At 41.7% G+C, this 17368-nt stretch overlaps 1 protein-coding gene across 1 annotated transcript in view; it reads right to left on the minus strand.

Moving 5' to 3' along the window:
* Positions 1-7300, minus strand: part of MCCC1 (methylcrotonyl-CoA carboxylase subunit 1) — a 39377-nt gene extending 32077 nt beyond the window's left edge. The window contains exons 1-4 of the mRNA XM_084769332.1: positions 7113-7300; positions 4395-4441; positions 3492-3628; positions 133-228 (exon numbers count right to left, since the gene is read on the minus strand). Coding sequence (XP_084625458.1) covers positions 133-228; positions 3492-3628; positions 4395-4441; positions 7113-7189 — 357 coding nt within the window. The 5' untranslated portion in view covers positions 7190-7300. The remainder of the gene's footprint in view (positions 1-132; positions 229-3491; positions 3629-4394; positions 4442-7112) is intronic.
* Positions 7301-17368: the final 10068 nt, after the last annotated feature.

A 17368-nucleotide genomic window follows, 5' to 3' on the forward strand; every position in this document is an offset into this window, starting at 1 on the left:
TCCCAAAGATTTCAGGGGCAGAGGACCCAGGGAGAAGGCTAGCTGAAAAGAGAACACGTCTTCAAAGAAGTAATTCTGCATAAATTATACGATATCTGTTTGCCTCGCATTTTAAAGTGTTTCGGCTCTTACCTGCGCTGCAGAGCTCTTGGCCACTTGGATGATTTTCTCCATGGCGAGGTAGCTCTGCTGGGACGGGGCGGGGCCGATGGAGTACGCTTCATCTGCCTGTTAGAGACAGCACGGCTAGCTTGTTTGTTACTGTCTACAGAACCAAATCAACCTCGTTCACTGTTAAGCATACAATGCTAGGAACAACGGGCAATGACAGTGACATAAAAGTGTAAGAAGCAGAAGCGGCCAGTTTGGGACTCAGTCTTGTATGTAAGGAGAGTCAAAGCTCCCCTGTCCCAAAGAGACCACACTCTAGGTCCAATTATAGCACTGTAATGATCTTAAATGTATTTTAACGTCAAACATTGTAATTTGAAAACAGATATAAAATACATTAACAGAAACAGGGGCTGGAGAGATGGCTCAGTGATTAAGAGCACTGACTGTTCTTCCAGGGGTCCTGAGTTCAATTCCCAGCAACCATATGGTGGCTCACAACCATCTATAATGTGATCTGATCATACTGTATACGTAATAAATAAATCTTTAAAAAATAAAGAAATATGTAGCTGTTACAAAGCTTATACAATCTCTCATAATTTGTGAATTATTCTACACCATCCTTTAAATTTTTCATAAGATCAAAGCATCCCCTGAAGTAGACCAAGTAGAAAGCATTTATTCATTTGCATACATGTGCTGACTGCCTACTGTGTGCCGCCGGGCTTTGAGGCACCCATTAAGCATCCACACACAAATGGAAATTGTGGCAAAGGCCCTAATGAAGGCAGGGGTACGATAGTCACAGGGGGACTGGCTCTGGTCTGAAGGTGGCCAGGGTGAGCTAGCAGGGCCGTCAGGTCAGCCTCCTCGGGATTGGTAGGGACTTGGCCTGGGGATAGATGGAGAAAGTGACTTAGGAAAGGGAGTGGAAACCTTGCATGCAGAAAACACATGTATGTGAAGGTCCAGAGGGAGAAAGGACCCTGGTCTGTGTAAGTGACCAAGGATAGCTTCTGGGTCAGAGTAAGTAAGGGGTCAAGGAACAGTGATAACACAGATTTCATGAGGCACCCAAGAGGTACAAATATTTGGATTTTTTTTTTTCTTAACTGAACTTATAATGAAATTTGGGAGAAAACTACAAAAGGCAAAAAAAAAAAAAAATCAAAAAATATATTTTGACTTTTAACCACAAAACACAGGCCCATTCTCATTCTGAAAAACACGGACAATAATACAATGACAAACTGATGCTGGGTACCACCCTTTCTTTATTACAGTCCTCTCCAGACATATTTTCCACTATAATCAGCTTGAAACTTTTTTTTTCATATCCACATTTTTTATTTGTTCATATAAACATAAGCACATGCAGTCTTAGTTTTATGCAAATAGAATCATACTGTTTGCCAATCTTCTAGAATTGTTTTTGTTAGCATTACGCTTTGGGGTGCTTCTTTGCCAGCACACACATGTACAGAACACTGTGCAGAATAGTTACACAGAATGGTGGTCACGGCTCATTTAATCAGAAGCCTCTTCGCTTGCATCTGGGTTGTAGTGGCATAGTGCTAAACACAAGCAAGGCTGAAAATGTCATTATATGCCATGTCCATTTATATGTGAGCCCATGTTGGGGCCACAAAAGGTATACATTTTAATAGTTCCTGGTACATCAACACTTGGGTTTCACTAACAAGCATCTCCATCAACACATCAATTCTACGCATCTTCACCAACAATGGGTCAGATAAAAGGTTTAAAGCAATTAATCTATATAAACCAACTTTGGTTCAGAGCTCAGGATGAAATACAAGAAGCAGATGATAAGAGGGGCAGGAGGAGGAGGGCAGGGGCATCTGGGCAGCAGCAGGAGTAGCTCTTAGTGCTTTCTAAATGAGGAAGGGATGGAGTATACGAAGTGGGAAGAGGAGGGGAGACACTTAATTTTGCCACAATGTTATTGTGAACTGTGTAAAGATTATCCTTGTATTATTCAAGTGCTGATTTCTCTGCCCCCATATCTGGTTGCAACCTGGACATGGCATTGTGATGCTAATTGTAAGAATCTCCTGTCTCGGGTTTGTGTAAACATTGCTCTCCTTTTATTTTCTGTCTTGTTTATTTGGGGGCTAGCTGGGTTAGAGAAAAACTGCCAACTTTAAATTTCATGCATTTATTTAAAGATACCCAGATCTTTGCATCATTTAAAAAAAATAATCATCTTTCTCTCTTTTTTAAATCATTATTTTTATAAGCAAAGGTGGTGTTGTCATCAACAAGGGAAGCTTGTATGAAAATCAAGTTGAGTGTAGATAAAATATCTCGAGTTCAATGTCAGGACATAGTGGTTTGGTATCTGGTAAGTGGGCGGCTGGGTATCCATGGACACCCATGTCCAAAAGGAAGTCTGGGCTACAAACAGAAATTTGAAAGTTTTCCATGAAGTCAATGGGACAGGTAGGATGACCCAGAACGAAAGAATGCAGTGAGAAAGTTGGAGGATCAAGTCTTGACATCAGAACTTGGACATTAATTTATACAGATGGGTGAGGTTCAGAAAAAGACACAGGAGAAAAGAGAAGCTTCAGAGGCCTGAAAGGCATCAGGAAAATTTATCTCTCCCAAGATGAAGTAGTTGCCAAAGTTAAAAAGAAAAAAAAAAAAAAGCCAGCTGAAGCTGGACCAAGAACTGAAACTGGTGTGTTCAGTCAACTGTTGTCATCATGAAGAACAAAACTGAGCCAGGCAGTACTCGGATACAGAGGGAGGCGGATCTCTGTGAGTCTGAGGCCAGCCTGGCTGTTCCAGGACAGCCAGGGCTATACAGGGAAACCCTATCTCAAAAAACCAGATAAATAAGGGGCTGGAGAGATGGTGCAGTGGTTAAGTGCACTGCCTGCTCTTCCAAATGGACCAGGGTTCGATTCCTAGCACCCACTTGGAAGCTCACAACTGTCTGCAATCCAGTTCCAATGACTCTGGCACCCTCACACCAATGCACATAAAATAAAATTAAATAAATTATTTTTTTAAAAGCCCAAATAAATAAATACACAAATAATTTTAAAACTAAAAATGCAATGATTACAACTAAACTCAATCATTATAATGGCTGGAGAGATGGCTCAGTGGTTAAGAGCACGGGCTGCGCTTCCAGAGGACAGGGGTTCAATTCCCCGCACTCGGACAGCAGCTCACAGCTGTCTGTATCTCCAGCTCTACAGAATCCGACACCCTCATATGGACGTACACACAGGCAAAACACCAACGTACGTGAAATAAAAATAAATACAATTTGAAGAGCTAACCTGGACACAAAAGCAAATACATGCAGTCACTACCAAGGTTTGTTTCAGCCTGTAACGACATACCATGTCTACATGCATGGAACTCCTGTCCGCCTCACTGTAAACTGCCACAGACCGTACACCCATCTTTTTAGCTGTTCGTATCACCCTGCAGGCAATTTCTCCTCTGTTTGCAATGAGGACCTTGGTAATGTTTCTTCCTGTTAAAACCCGTGAAGATAAGACACGAATGTTACTGGGAAATAAGAAATTAAAATGTTATTAAACAGCTTTTTCCCTTTTTTTCTTTTTATTAATTCATTCATATTACATCTCAATTGTTATCCCATCCCTTGTATCCTCCCATTCCTCCTCCCCTATGACTGTGACAGAGGGGGACCTCCTCCCCCTGTATATGCTCATAAGGTATCAAGTCTCTTCTTGGTAGCCTGCTATCCTTCCTCTGAGTGCCACTAGGCCTCCTCATCAAGGAGACATGGTCAAATATGGGGCACCAGAGTTCGTGTGAAAGTCAGACCCCAGTCTCCACTCAACTGTGGAGAATGTCCTGTCCATTGGCTAGATCTGGCTCAGTGGTTAAGAGCACTGGCTGTGCTTCCAGAGGATAAGGGTTCAAGCACCCGGGAGGCAGAGGCAGGTGTTCAAGGACAGCCTGGCCTACATAGTGAGTTCCAAGACATAGTGAGTCTCAAAACCAACCAACCAACCAACCAACCAACCAACACACCAAAAATGTAAGATTAAGATGTTTTCCATCGTTGCACACCAAAATTCACACCCAACAGCATAAAGGATTTGACATAAAAAGCAAACTTGGGTAACTTAGCATCAATTTAAAAAAAAGTTATTGTGAAAATACAAAAGTATGAAGGTTTGTGAGAGCTAATTCTATTGTGCACAAACTAGAGCCTGAACGTTCCTTTTCTTGGCTCACACTCTGAAGCAAAGCTTTAAGTCTGCGGGTACCTGAGGCCGTGGCATACTTCATGGTCCTCTGCTTCCAGGCCCATTCCCTGGAAAACAAACCCAAATGGAATTACAATTCATCAGTCTACTGGAGGTCAGCTGCTGCTCTCTCAAGACTTATAAACAAGTCCAGATGTGGTGGAAGGCCGACCTTGAGCCCGTTGGCAACGTGACTGAGTAAGACTCTGTGGAAAGAAACCCTATCCAGAGCCTGGGAGACCGAGTTCTGGCCCGTTTCCCTGTGGGCTCGTGGCTTCGAGTCGCCCATCCTGTTCAATATTCAAAGTTGCCATTTGGTGAGAAAGAGAACTAAAAAGCTGAGGCACTTTAAAGCCGTCTACCTCAGCTTTTTAAAAACTCTGTGTTGGACTCTAAGTAATAGTAAAAGCTACGCAGCCTACACACAATTAGAGTTGTCATGGAGGATGACAAACTCTGCATCTTGATGGTTTTCTGTTCTATTTTTTAAAGCAAATACGCTAATTAAACTACAGTTTGAAATTACAATAGAATGCAACCCTACAATGAGACCATTTTGACATTAAAACCAAAGAAATTAAAGGAAGAAAGACTTAAAGAGGATAATAGAAATAAGAAATGTTGGCTATGGCTCAGTTCCCACCGATTACTCTTCAGTATGCCCACAGTCAGATTACTCTACATTGGGGTTGCTCAACCTTTTTTTTTTTTTTTCATTAATACCCTCCCAAAGCGAAAACTTATATAGTAAGGAATAAACGAATTTCAGTTTTAGGGGGCCACAAACATACTATCCAAGTGCTCAACCTGTAGCTCCCAGTCTGTAAGAGGCAACTCTGAAGATACTTCTCGGCTTTAAAGCATACAACTTTCCCAAGCAAAAACATGGTTATATATAGACTGATGAGCCTAGTTCCTTCACACAGTACAAAGATCACAGTGTGCATGCGATATTAGAACACCGCAACAGTCTACACACTCCCTGTGCATGTAACTATGCAACCAGCAGGACCAGCATCTCCCAAAGGTCACGTGAGAACCACCCATTCACTGTCCCATTTGCTCAGTATCCCAGGAGCACACTTCATCAGACGCCGCCGTCGTCCTGAGGCCTTCAGGGAAGACATACATCTTTGCATGAGAGCTCAGAGACGGCCTGCTTCCCCAGGAGACTGACCAGTGCCCTCTCAAATCTTTCCAAGTCAGCCCACCTCACACTCTTGCTCTTCAAGAAGGAAGGCTTATGTTTCCTGATCTTTTTAAAGGAGTTCTCCAGCTTGGAGCACTGTCTTTCCTTTGACTTCTTCAGGTAAGTTAAGGTTTAAGGCCTTCGCAGGGAGCTGTGCCTATGAGAGGGCAACTTCATGGTGTCTAGCCTGGGACCAATGAGGGTAAAGACTGAGATAGGCAGACAGACAGACAGACAGACAGACAGACACACCCCTTAGCTGCAACCCTCTATCCTGACAACGCTGATTGCTCTATCCCCTTTTTCCAGTTATTTTTGCTACACCTTAAAACATTTAAACGAGTACGTTGCTGCCATGAGATAACCACACCAATTAAGACAGCTTCTATTCTTTTGTTTTGTTTTTGTTTTTGTTTAGGGAGACAGGGTTTCTCTGTGTAGCCTTGGCTAACCTGGAACTCATTCTGTAGACCAGGCTGGCCTCGAAGTCACAGAGATCCGCCTGTCTCTGCCTCTCTGAGCGCTGGATTACATCTGCACCCAGCTGACAGCTTCTTTTCTTATACCTAGGATCTTACTACTAAGGATCCTTTTTTTCTAAGATATTAGAGGAATCATGGCTGGCAAAAAAAAAAAAAAAAAAAAAAAAGTAAAAATCTCATGCTGGTAAGATTTTGATTCTAAAAATCATTTGCAGATGACAGCTATAAGTAAGCTTTACAGAGAAGAGAATGAGTCTGTGGTAGTACTTGGAAATTTAAGGAAATTCACAGTAAACAGCATTAACACTACTTTCACTGTCTTTCTTATTTAAAATATAGGGGTGAGTCTTAGTATTCACTGAAAATCTGGGCATCTGCCATTGTTTGTTGAAGGGGCCATAATCTGGTTAAATCTCTATCCACGTGTTGATTTGGACAAATGAGAGGACAAGCAACATCACCTTCTTCTAGAAGAAACTGAAGCACAGATGTTAGGTAACTCAACCAAGGTCACAGGTGTAGTGAGCAGCTAAGCTGGGGACCCAGTCTTTCCTTGCCTTTGGGCGGGCACGTCTTTCAGAATGCCGGGAGGTGGTGGTAAATCTACCTAGAGGTGTTTTCACTGCAGAAATTACTGTCCCCAAAGCGCGGAGCCTCATCTTCCAAAGGATCCCGGAAAGGAGTTAGTCATCTGTCAGCTCAAACTTGTGAACAAGAGCGTTCGACAAAACTCCTCAGCTCTCACTGATTTGATTCCAGCAGTAGGAAAGGTCTCTAGGAATCCTTCTCTGAACTGCACTCAAGATGAGGGAGCTGAGCTGAAAAGGACTTTGGGAAGAGGGATCCTAGCCCAGGCCTCCAGCTGTGCGATCTTTGGATGCAGCAGCTTGCAGGGTGCCCAGCCTCACAAGCTCACAGTAGAAACTTCCCGTCCTCAAAGCCGTGGGGACGGTGGGAAGAGCCACGAAGGACTGTCCAATCTAAACTACCCGCAGACGCTTAAAGGGCCGATCACGTGACCCAGCGCCCCGCACCCCGTGCACTGATCCACTGCCCCCCAGCAGTCACCTCGGCTGCAGCAGAAGGATCGGGACCCGCCGCAGCTGGTTCCTGTCCACCACCGCCAGAAGCGCCGCCGCCGCCATCTCCGTACCGCCTTGTCTGACGGCGAAAGCTGCTTGGTTTACCGGTGAAAGCGTCCCTCCCTGCGCAAGCCTCTTGTCCCCGGGCGGCCACCGTAGCCCCCAAAGAGCAGGTGGGCGTCTCCGCAAGAGCCAATCACAGACCTGGGTGTCTCAAAGGCACGGATTGGCAGGTTGGACTTGGGGCGTGGACTGTGAGGGGCTGGGCTCCATCGGGAGGGGCGGAGCCAGGTCTGCATTTCTACCTCCCGGTGTGAGAGGAAGACACCAGCGCTCAAAAAGCAAGCTTTCTTACTGAACACCAGGAAAAGGGGGAAGTCGAGACGGGGTGGCAGAATGTCTAAAAAATAAAGACACAGTGAGAACTATCTGGAGATGTTTATTTGATACAGCTGGGGCAGGGTTCTATGGGTAAAAAGCGTAGCAAGAGGAACAGCCAATTGAAGGGTTACAACGCATACAAATGTAAGTCGGGCATAGTGGCACGGATTACAATCCCAGAACTAAAGAAGCAGGTGCAGAGAGATTGTGGCGGTTAGAGGGCCGACCTCTGACTAGACAGCGCGTTCCAAGCGAGCCTGGGCAATTCTTCCAAAGTACTCCCTCAAACTAACATAAATAAAAGTAGTGGATTCAGAAAAACCAAAGGACCAATAAATTCACGAACTGAAAAAAAAAAAAAACACCTAAGAAAAGGATGAGAAATAAGGGGAGGACCCGTGGAGGCAGGAGGATCAGGGATTCAAGATCATCCTCACCCACATGGCGAGTTTGAGGGCAGCCTGAGCTATGCCAGAACCTCTTTAAAACCTAAGAGGTTGTCTTGAAGGTTTTGAACTTTTGTTTTGTTTTCAGAGCTGAGAACAGAGCGCTAGGCACTCAGCTGCCACTGAGCTAAACCCCCAACCTGAAAGGTTTGAACTTTTAAAAGCTTTGGACACAAACTGGCTTGTGTGTTTTCAAGGCCAGCGCAAGAGACCCCATCCCATCGTAAGCCACCAATAATGAATTCCTTCCTTCAGAAAGATGACTATGGGTGGAAGATATCTTATGTTACATAAGTTTAAACTTGTATCAATAGAGTCATCAAATAGCTCCGAAACCTCACTGGGAGAACAGTGCCATTGGCCTTCTTTGTGTGGCTATATACCTTTTTTTGATTGTTTGTTTTTAAATACAGCGTTATAAGAACTCTATTTATTGAGGCTAATATTGTCTCAGTATTACTTGTGGCTAATGTTTCCACAGGTTTTAATTCACTCGTTTACCTTTGTGCTATTTTGGGTGTGAAGAGTCCCATAATTTTTAAAATAAATCACACACTGCTTTCTGGGGGCTTGGAGAAATTGTTTCTATCTTGTACTTAAAATTTGTGTAAGATATATTTAAAAAACAAACAAAAAAAGTGAACATGGATCCCAAATAATCAAGAAATAAAGAGAAAAAGATTTCTCACTTGGCTTTTTTGGGGGAGTAGGGAAAGTGGACAGGGTCCTCGCTATGTAGCTCAGGCTGTCCTGGAACTCACACTGTAGAACAGGCTGGCCTCAAACTCACAGAGATCTGTCTGCCTCTAACTCCTAGTTAGAGGAGTGTGTAATTTTGTGTACTATTTAAAAGGTAAGAAAACAATAAATTACCAAAAAGCTATTTCTGCGCAACTTTAAACAAGCCAGAACTGAAATGGGTGTTACAAGAAAATATTGTTTACTAAAATAGATAAATAGATGCTGGAAGAGAGATAAGATCCAAACAAACCAAAAAAAAAAAAAACAAAAAAAAAAACAAAACAAAACAAAACAAAACCAACCAAACAAACAAACCTTAAGTATAAGGGAACTAGACTGTGTGATCAATCCTTCCTACCATGCCAAACCCTACCTCTAATCCAGCTAATGAGAAAGCTCACCTTCTCTTGTAAAGAAATTCCATATATAGAGTAAACAATGCATCATTGCACAGCTATTAACTTGTTCTAGAACACAAAAAGATAGAAAAATTTGTAGTTCTTTTTATGAAGTAAAGATAATACCGGTGCCAAAATCAATAAAAATAACATGTAAGTCACACACATATTGATAGTCCAATGCCACTTATGGGTATTAATGGAAAAATCTTATGCAAATATTAACTAAAACATTCAGTGACTTATAAAAAGATCATTTTAGGGGCTGGAGAGATGGCTCAGAGGTTAAGAGCACTGACTGCTCTTCCAAAGGTTCTGAGTTCAGTTCCCAGCAACCGCATGGTGACTCACAACCATCTATAATGAGATCTGGTGCCTTCCTGTGGTATGCAGGTTTACATGCAGGCAGAACACTGTATACATAATAAATCTTTTTTTTAAAGGTACATTTTATTATAGAACTGTAAAGTTGATTTACTACCAAGAAGTCACTAATACAGTTGATCATGTTCATATTTGAAAGAAAAGAAACTATTATGTTCATACGTTCTTGAACAGTGTTTGACAAAACCCAGCCACTGTTCAACAATTCAGATGGGGTTAGACTCTCTGGAAAAGAAATGCAGGATCCTTATTCACCTTTGACACTCAATGCCAAATAAGCTTTAGTGGACAAAATGTGCAAGCATAATTTTTTTTACCCTTGCCTCCAAATATTTTAATTGCCATAAATTTAATTAAAATACACATCAAGCCCATGTTTGGCGCCCTACACTGTCTGTAACCTTAATCCCACAGAAGACTTACAGATGTGGAAATTCTAGTTAGTTTATAACACTTAGCTCACCATTAGCAGCTTATTATGCAAAGCACACATGCTGACTTATAAATCTTAGCTTTTGAGTCTCAAACTACCTCAAAATTTAATATATTACAACAAATAAAACTGACAGTAAAAAATTGAAGTTTTGGTTGAAAGTGTCAGATTCTTAGATATTTTGGATAAACGTGCATTTTTTGTTTGTTTTTCTAGACAAGGTTTCTCTGTGTAGCCTTGCTGTCCCAGAACTCATTCTGTAGACCAGGCTGGCCTTGAACTCAGCGATCCATCTGTCTCTTCCTCCCTAGTGCTGGGATCAAAGGCGTGTGCCACCACTGCCTGGCCCTGTGCACTCTTCTAAAACAAACAAACAAACAAACAAACAAAAAAGCAGTATCCCTGGAGAAACAGCAACACATTGGCACTGATAGATAAAATTACAGAGACCAGGGTGAAGGGACCACTTGGGCTATGCAAAGGCAGCCAGATGCATCCCAGAAGGCAAATGAGTGGATCTTATCTTAAAAGGATGGTGCTAGAGAGGGTCACATACAGCAGAGAAGCCCAGGCAGATGAAAGCCAAAAGGTTAGTGCAAAGGCTACAAAGGGGGGTTTGTGGCCAGCCTGGGCTACATGAGACTCTGTCTCAAAAAATGAGATAGATTTTCTTTTTCTGTTACTATGTGAGGGCCCAAGTTATGTTTGAAGTCTTAATTACCGTGCTTAAGAGATCTAAAAAACAAAAATGCCTGTAACCCATAAGCCCCATTAGCCAAAGGACAGATAACTTCCTGGAATGCTGGGGCTGTTTGTTCATGTGAGATAACAAGCCATGTGTTTTCACTTCTGTAAACAGGATTGGCTTCCCCAACTGCACAGGATGTGCACATAGGCAGGAAGTACATAGGTAGGAAGTATATCAGGATGTGTGCTTGCCCCCGATTGGATGAAGGTGATGCAGCCTTGTGGGTTTTTGCCTTTCTTTGTAAGCACTGATTACCATTATTTGGGGCTATTCTCTGGGAATCTGAGGCATGACCTGGCCAGTGTCCTTCATCCTCTTAGTGTTTATTAAAACTTGCTTCAAACTTGGCTCAAAAATTATGGTAGTGGAGTTAACAATTACTTGTCTAAATTTTTACTTATGATTCTTATATGCTAAAGCTATTTTTTCCTCAGCTTGGGTGACTTCTAAAACAACAGCAGCGCTCTTTTACTATATTTTCCCCCTTGCAGGGAGATTGTTCTGGTTGCATGAGACGTGTGTGCCACAGTTGAGAAGACACAGATCAGTGTCATATACGCTCACGGACTTAACACCAATTTCTACTGGAGAGATTAGAAAAATTGTACTTGATTCCAAGAGCACTACAGAAATCAAGGGAAAATTGTTATGTAAATTCTTTCAATTATTTCTACAGCTCTTTTTGTAGGCTCAATTTTCTTAGCCAATATATTTTATTTAACAACTTAGTGACCGAGCATATGTCACTTATAACCCGACTAACCAAAACAATAGGAAATGAGGATTAATGGACACAATAACAAAACCTTAAGGATATCAGTTCCAAGGAACAATTCTCTGTGTATAAGCCGCAGGATTTTTTCTGCTGGAACCTGGGGTAACCAGAACCCCAAACCTCAGCAGGAGCCAGAGCCCCAAAGCCTTCCCTTGAGCGGTTTTCTCTAGGAGCGATGAACAGCCAAATCTATCCCAGGTCTCCAAAAAAACCGCTGCCTCCTGTCCTGGGCTCATTTATCTCCTCCCAGAGTGAGTTGGAGGGATCCTTTCAGCTGGCAACAATTAAGCTCCTGCACGAGGTGGTTGCTCTTCTAGTGAATTAACCTCACTGGTTCTCTCACGAGACCGTTCTGATCCCGCACTTGGAATCCTAAAAAAGAGGTTTATCTCTCCTTCATCTTTTTCCTTGGATATATGTCTTTACAACAAAATAAAACTACACAGTATTGGAAGCTCCTTTTCCCCCCTTTTATTGAACATAGGTTTTTTTCCCCCACACTTACTATATCTGATTACTGTTTCCCTGATTTTACTCCTCCCGGCTCCTCCCCCGCTCCCCTCCCATGCAGATCCACTCTCTTTCTGTCTCACAGCAGAAAGTAAACAGACTTCTAAGGGAAAGTAGTAAAATAAAGTAAGAGGAAACAAAACCTAACAAGATGGTATTGCATAAAACAAACAACCGAAGGAAAAGAGCCTGAGAGAAGGCAGGAGAAACAGACACCCACTCATTTGCACACTCAGGGATCCCATGAAAGCACCAAATTCATACTATATACGCAAAGGACTGGTGCAGACACCCGCGAGCTGTGCATGCTGCTTCAAATGCGCTTTGACCAGGTTGACTTAGAAGGCCTTTGCTTTTTTTATTTGTCTTTTGTTTTTTAACTTTACCCCTTTTATTAAACATACAATGGATATAAATGGATATAGTTTCCCCTCCCTTTATTCCTCTCAGTTCCTCCCATGTATAACATTTTAAAAGTTCTGTAAGATACTACTGTGGGAAATAGAACAGGGAAGGATTTTGTAAACACATCACAACACTCAAAGTATTGACTATGGTGACGCCATCTTGTCCTGACTCCATTTTTGGGTTCACGTCTCAACGCTCTCCCTCCCAACAATCATGATTGCCTTGGTAACACGTTTTGGGTTAAGTAATTAATGTAAAGTAAAACAACCAAAGAGGTTATTGGTCTAAAATAATTTCCATGTCATTTCTGAAATAAATACTATTTTCTGCCGGGAACGAACATTCCAAAGTCATCTGACCATCATCTAACACTGACATAAATTATGGTCTTAAAAGGCAAAAACCATTGTACCCTTATGCTTCAGCACTAAAGGACGACAGTTGTACTTTCCATTGGCTTATTCAGCACGGTCATCTGTATCTTTCTTGTGTGGACTATTACACCATAACTGTTGTGGATATAAACATGTTTTTGGTTTGATACCAAGTGTGGGAGGTGAGACAGACTTGCATGAGGGTGTGTGGTATTTGTCCGTTAGAAGAGGAACTGCCTGTTGTGGGGGCATCAGTTGTCTTTGTCAACTGATAAACATCCTAGTTCAGACTCTGAGAGGATATATATATATATATATATATATATATATATATATATATATATATATATATATATATATATATATATATGAACCCTAAATCAGAGGTGTGGCTTTTCGGTTGTTGCATTGTTTGCCTGTTCCTTGTTCTGCTTCCAGACACTCCTAGAAATGCTCCAGAGAACGCTTCGAGGTTCTGGGTTCCAGCTGATGATCCAGGTTCCGGCTGCTGCGGTTGCAGTCACTTTTGCTGAATTACTGCTTTGCTGTTTAACGGGTCTGCTGGAATCCTGACGATGAAGAGTGGGATCGCCCCAGGGAACTGAGTCTATAAAGGTCTGCTTCTCCTGTGCCCATTAGCCTCTTTTCTGTCTTATCTAGGGCAGGGGTTGGAAGGGAGGTATAGGGTATAAGGGAACTCCTAATAAAATGGGTTTGCAAAAGTTCAAAGTCTACACAGAACAGAAAAAAAGAGAGCTAGCTTTAACTATATAAAGAGGCTTAGAGCTTGTACTGTGTTCTTTGGCTATTCAGGAAGTCTGTAATGGTTCAGGGGGATCAATCAGCTTTAGCAACAAACAGTGAGAATGTTGTTTCAAACGCTTTTAAAATTCATGCATCCAAAAATATATAGAGAAAATTTTAAAGCAAAGTCTGAATAGATTTTTTTAAAAAGTTTTATCACAAATGTATGATTACTGTGATGGTTTGAGTGAGATAGCGCCCGTGAGTCTGTCTTTCGGGTGCTCGGTTCCCAGTTGCTGGTGTCACTTGGGGAGGCTTAGAAGGTGTGAGCCTGCTGGAGGAGGTGTGTCACTGGGGTGGCCTTTGAGATTTCAGATGTCAGCTCTCAGCTGTCCCTGTATCCGCCACCTGCTGCCTGGTTCTTTCTCTACCATGATGGGCTCTTGCTCCAGAATTTGAGCCATAAGCCCCAAATCGGCGCCTTCTTCTGTAAGCTGCCTTGGTCATGGCACTTTACCACAGCAATAGAAAAACAGCCAATAAAGTTATATACTTTTCTTACTCTACAAAGAGCCTCAGATGAACTAAGGAAAAAAAAATCTATAGTGCAGGAGAAAATGGTCAAATCTGAAGAATATGGATTAGAAATGTTTATGGATCACCTGACATTCTTGAACTGGCCATCACATTCTTATCTCTAGCACTGTCCAACCTAGAGATAAAAGAAGAGACCTTTCCATTCCCGTCCACTTTCCCTCTAAAGTGCCCTCGCCTGTGAGCTGACAGCAAGCTCCGTTTTTTTTTAAAAATAAAAATGTTCCCTCACAGGTGTCTCCCGCCCCCAAATTAAACCCCTGCTGTTACAGCCACTCACTCCTTGTCTGTCTTTTCACTGACTTCACAGTAAATAAATACGAAAAGCAGTCAGTCTCACACCAACCGAGAGCAGTGAAGCTTAGCTCACACTTTGGGCAACTAGATAGCAGCTCTTGTATCAATATGGGAAAAGGGTTTAGCTCAGTATAATTACCAAGAGGCGCGCGACGACTACACTTTACTAATGTGAGTAAAACTAGACATGATCTCTATAGAGTACAGTCAACAAAAAAGACACAGCTCTCTTATTCTTGAAGGGAATAAGAGTTTATTCTTGAGCCATTATTTAGATTACCCTAAATTCCATGTTCTAACGCGGAAGTAGTTTCATGAAAATTTGCAGTTTTATAGAACAACAAAGTCATAAACCAAGACAAGTTCTAAGTGAATTTGGTGGGTACATTGAAGATCTGCTGCAGCGAGAAGGGACTTTGTTTTAGGCGTAAGATGCGCTCTGATGACATTCTTAGCTTTGGGGTTGGTGGGAGCCAGTGCATCTGCTAAGCCAATAGATCCTAAAAGCTTTTTTGCATTGGTATGCCTGAGAAAATCCTGCATACGAATACAAGTGCGGGAGAGACAAGGAACCCTTGACCCCTGTTAAACCTCCCACAAACCGTGCCATGGGATCACTCTGTGGTTTTACATCTACCAGTGTTTCTTATGCAGTGCCCCTGTGTTTGGTGTATGTGTGTTTAGGATGCAGTATCCTGTTGGAAAGTTTTCATTTGTTTTTATTTTTATTTTTTATCTTTTTTCTTTAATGAGAGTGATGATTCCCTTTTCTTATCTCCTTTGGGTAGTTTTAGTTTGAAAACTATTTTCTCAGATATTAGAATATGTTTGTTTTGCTTCTTTTGGCTTGCATACTTTTTAAAAATATCTTTACCCTAAGGTGGTTGTCAATTTGATGTGAGGTGTATTTCTTAGAGACAGAAAAAAAAAAAAATAGATGCTGTCTTCTAACTCAGTCTTTTAGTCTGACTTTTTCTTAGGGAATTGAGACCATTAACATTCGCAATTATGGGCTGGAGAGATGGCTCAGCGGTTAAGAGCACTGACTGCTCTTCCAGAGGTCTTGAGTTCAATTCCCAGCAACCACATGGTGGCTCACAGCCATCTATAATGTGATCTGTGCCCTCCTCTGGCCTGCAGATGTACATGTAGGCAGAGCACTGTATACATAATAATAAATAAATCTTTAAAAAAAAACATTCGCAATTATTACAGGTAATATACAGGTGAGTTCCTGTCATTTTTGCTACTTTTGGGGTGTTTGCTCACATCTCTTTTGATTCTCTGCTGTGGTATTGTTTACTTTACTTCTGTGACCTCTTGGGTGTGTGTGTGTCTTCTCTTCAGCTTGAAGCATCCCTCTGCCCACCTCTGTAGAGCTGGCTTAGTAGGAGCATATTCCTTTTATCCATTCTTTGCATGGGAAAGTTTTTATTTCTCCTCTAATTTTCAGAGATAGTTAGCTGAGTACAATAGCCTGGGCTGACAGTGGGCTTTGTTTTGTTTTTTCTTCAAGACAGAGTTTCTCTGTGTAGCCTTGGATGTTCTAGATGTACTTTGTAGACCAGGCTGGTCTCGAACTCACAGAGATCCACCTGCCTCTGCCTCCCTGAGTGCTGGGATTACAGGCGTGCGCCACCACCGCCCAGCTGACAGTGTGTTCTTTTACAACTTGGGATGAATCCTTCCTTACCACCTCTACCCCAAGGCCCAGTTTTAAAGGTCGTTCTCAAATAGTCAGGTGTTATTCTAAATAGCCCAGCCTTTATAAGTGACTTGACCGGTCTACCTTGTAGGCTCCAATTATCTTTCTTTCTCCTGTGTTTTTAATGTTTTAACTACTGCAAGCCATGGGAGTTTCTTCTCTGGCCTTGTCTATTCTGTTTTGTGCAGGCCTCTTATACTGGCATGGGCATTTCTGTCTCTAGTTTGAGAGATTGTCTTTCATGATTTTCCTGAAGATAGTCTCTATGCCTTCGTGACAGTTTTCTTCTCAGTTGTCTATGCCAGTAACCTAGGCAGCTGGCAGGGCTAATAGTGTCTAGGGTTTTCATGGTGTCTCCAAACTCTCCCACATTCCATTCATATGGTTTTCAAGTTTCTCCTTTACACTTTTGGAATGAGCCAATTTGATTTTGTCTTCCATCCCCGACTCTGTTTTTGATGTGAGCAATTCTCTTGGTAAGGTTTCCCACTGAGGTCTGAAATTGGTTTATTGAGTATTTCATTTCCAGAAGTGTTTCAGTTTGTGTTCCCCTTAAACATTCAAACTTTACTTTCATGTATTGGATTGCCTTTCTTTCTAGAAAAAAGGAGGCTGGGGAAAGAGAGTACAGGCAGCCTAACTATAGCTAAGGACTCCCTGCAGAGTAGTATTCCATTGTGTAAGTGTACCACACTTTCTTTACCCAGTCTTCAGTTGAGGGACATCTGGGTTGTTTCCAGATTCTGGCTATTACGAATAAAGCCACTGTGAATATAGTTGAGCAAACGTCCTTGTAGTTTGGTGGAGCATATTTTGGGTATATGCCCAGGAGTGGTATAGCTGGGTCTTGAAGTAGATCTATTTCCAATTTTTCTGAGAAAGATTCAGATTGATTTCCAAAGTGGTTGTGTAATTTTGCACTCCCACCAGCTGGGAGATTTTAAATTACCATTTGTAACCCAGTAGGTGCTAGTATGTGCTTATTTAAATTATTACTTTTTCATCTTAATTTAGCTTTGTTTTACTCAATATATAAAAATCAATCCAGTTCTTTTAGATGTTCTGGTTTGGTGGAATAAAGATTTTAAAGGTATGTCATTATGACTGTCTGAATTTTCACAGTGTCTGTTACAATGTCTCCCTTTTAATAGCTAATTTTGTTAGATTAAAATGTGTTGAAATGGCTATTTTGCCAGTATACCAAGATGATATTTATACTTTAGTATATCCACAGATTGATAATAATTGGTAAATAACCCATCACTAAGGTGACCTTTAATGCCACCAAAATATTAACAATGTTT

Source organism: Acomys minous, assembly GCF_964271855.1.
Source record: "Acomys minous genome assembly, chromosome: 19".
Lineage (NCBI taxonomy): Eukaryota > Metazoa > Chordata > Mammalia > Rodentia > Muridae > Acomys > Acomys minous.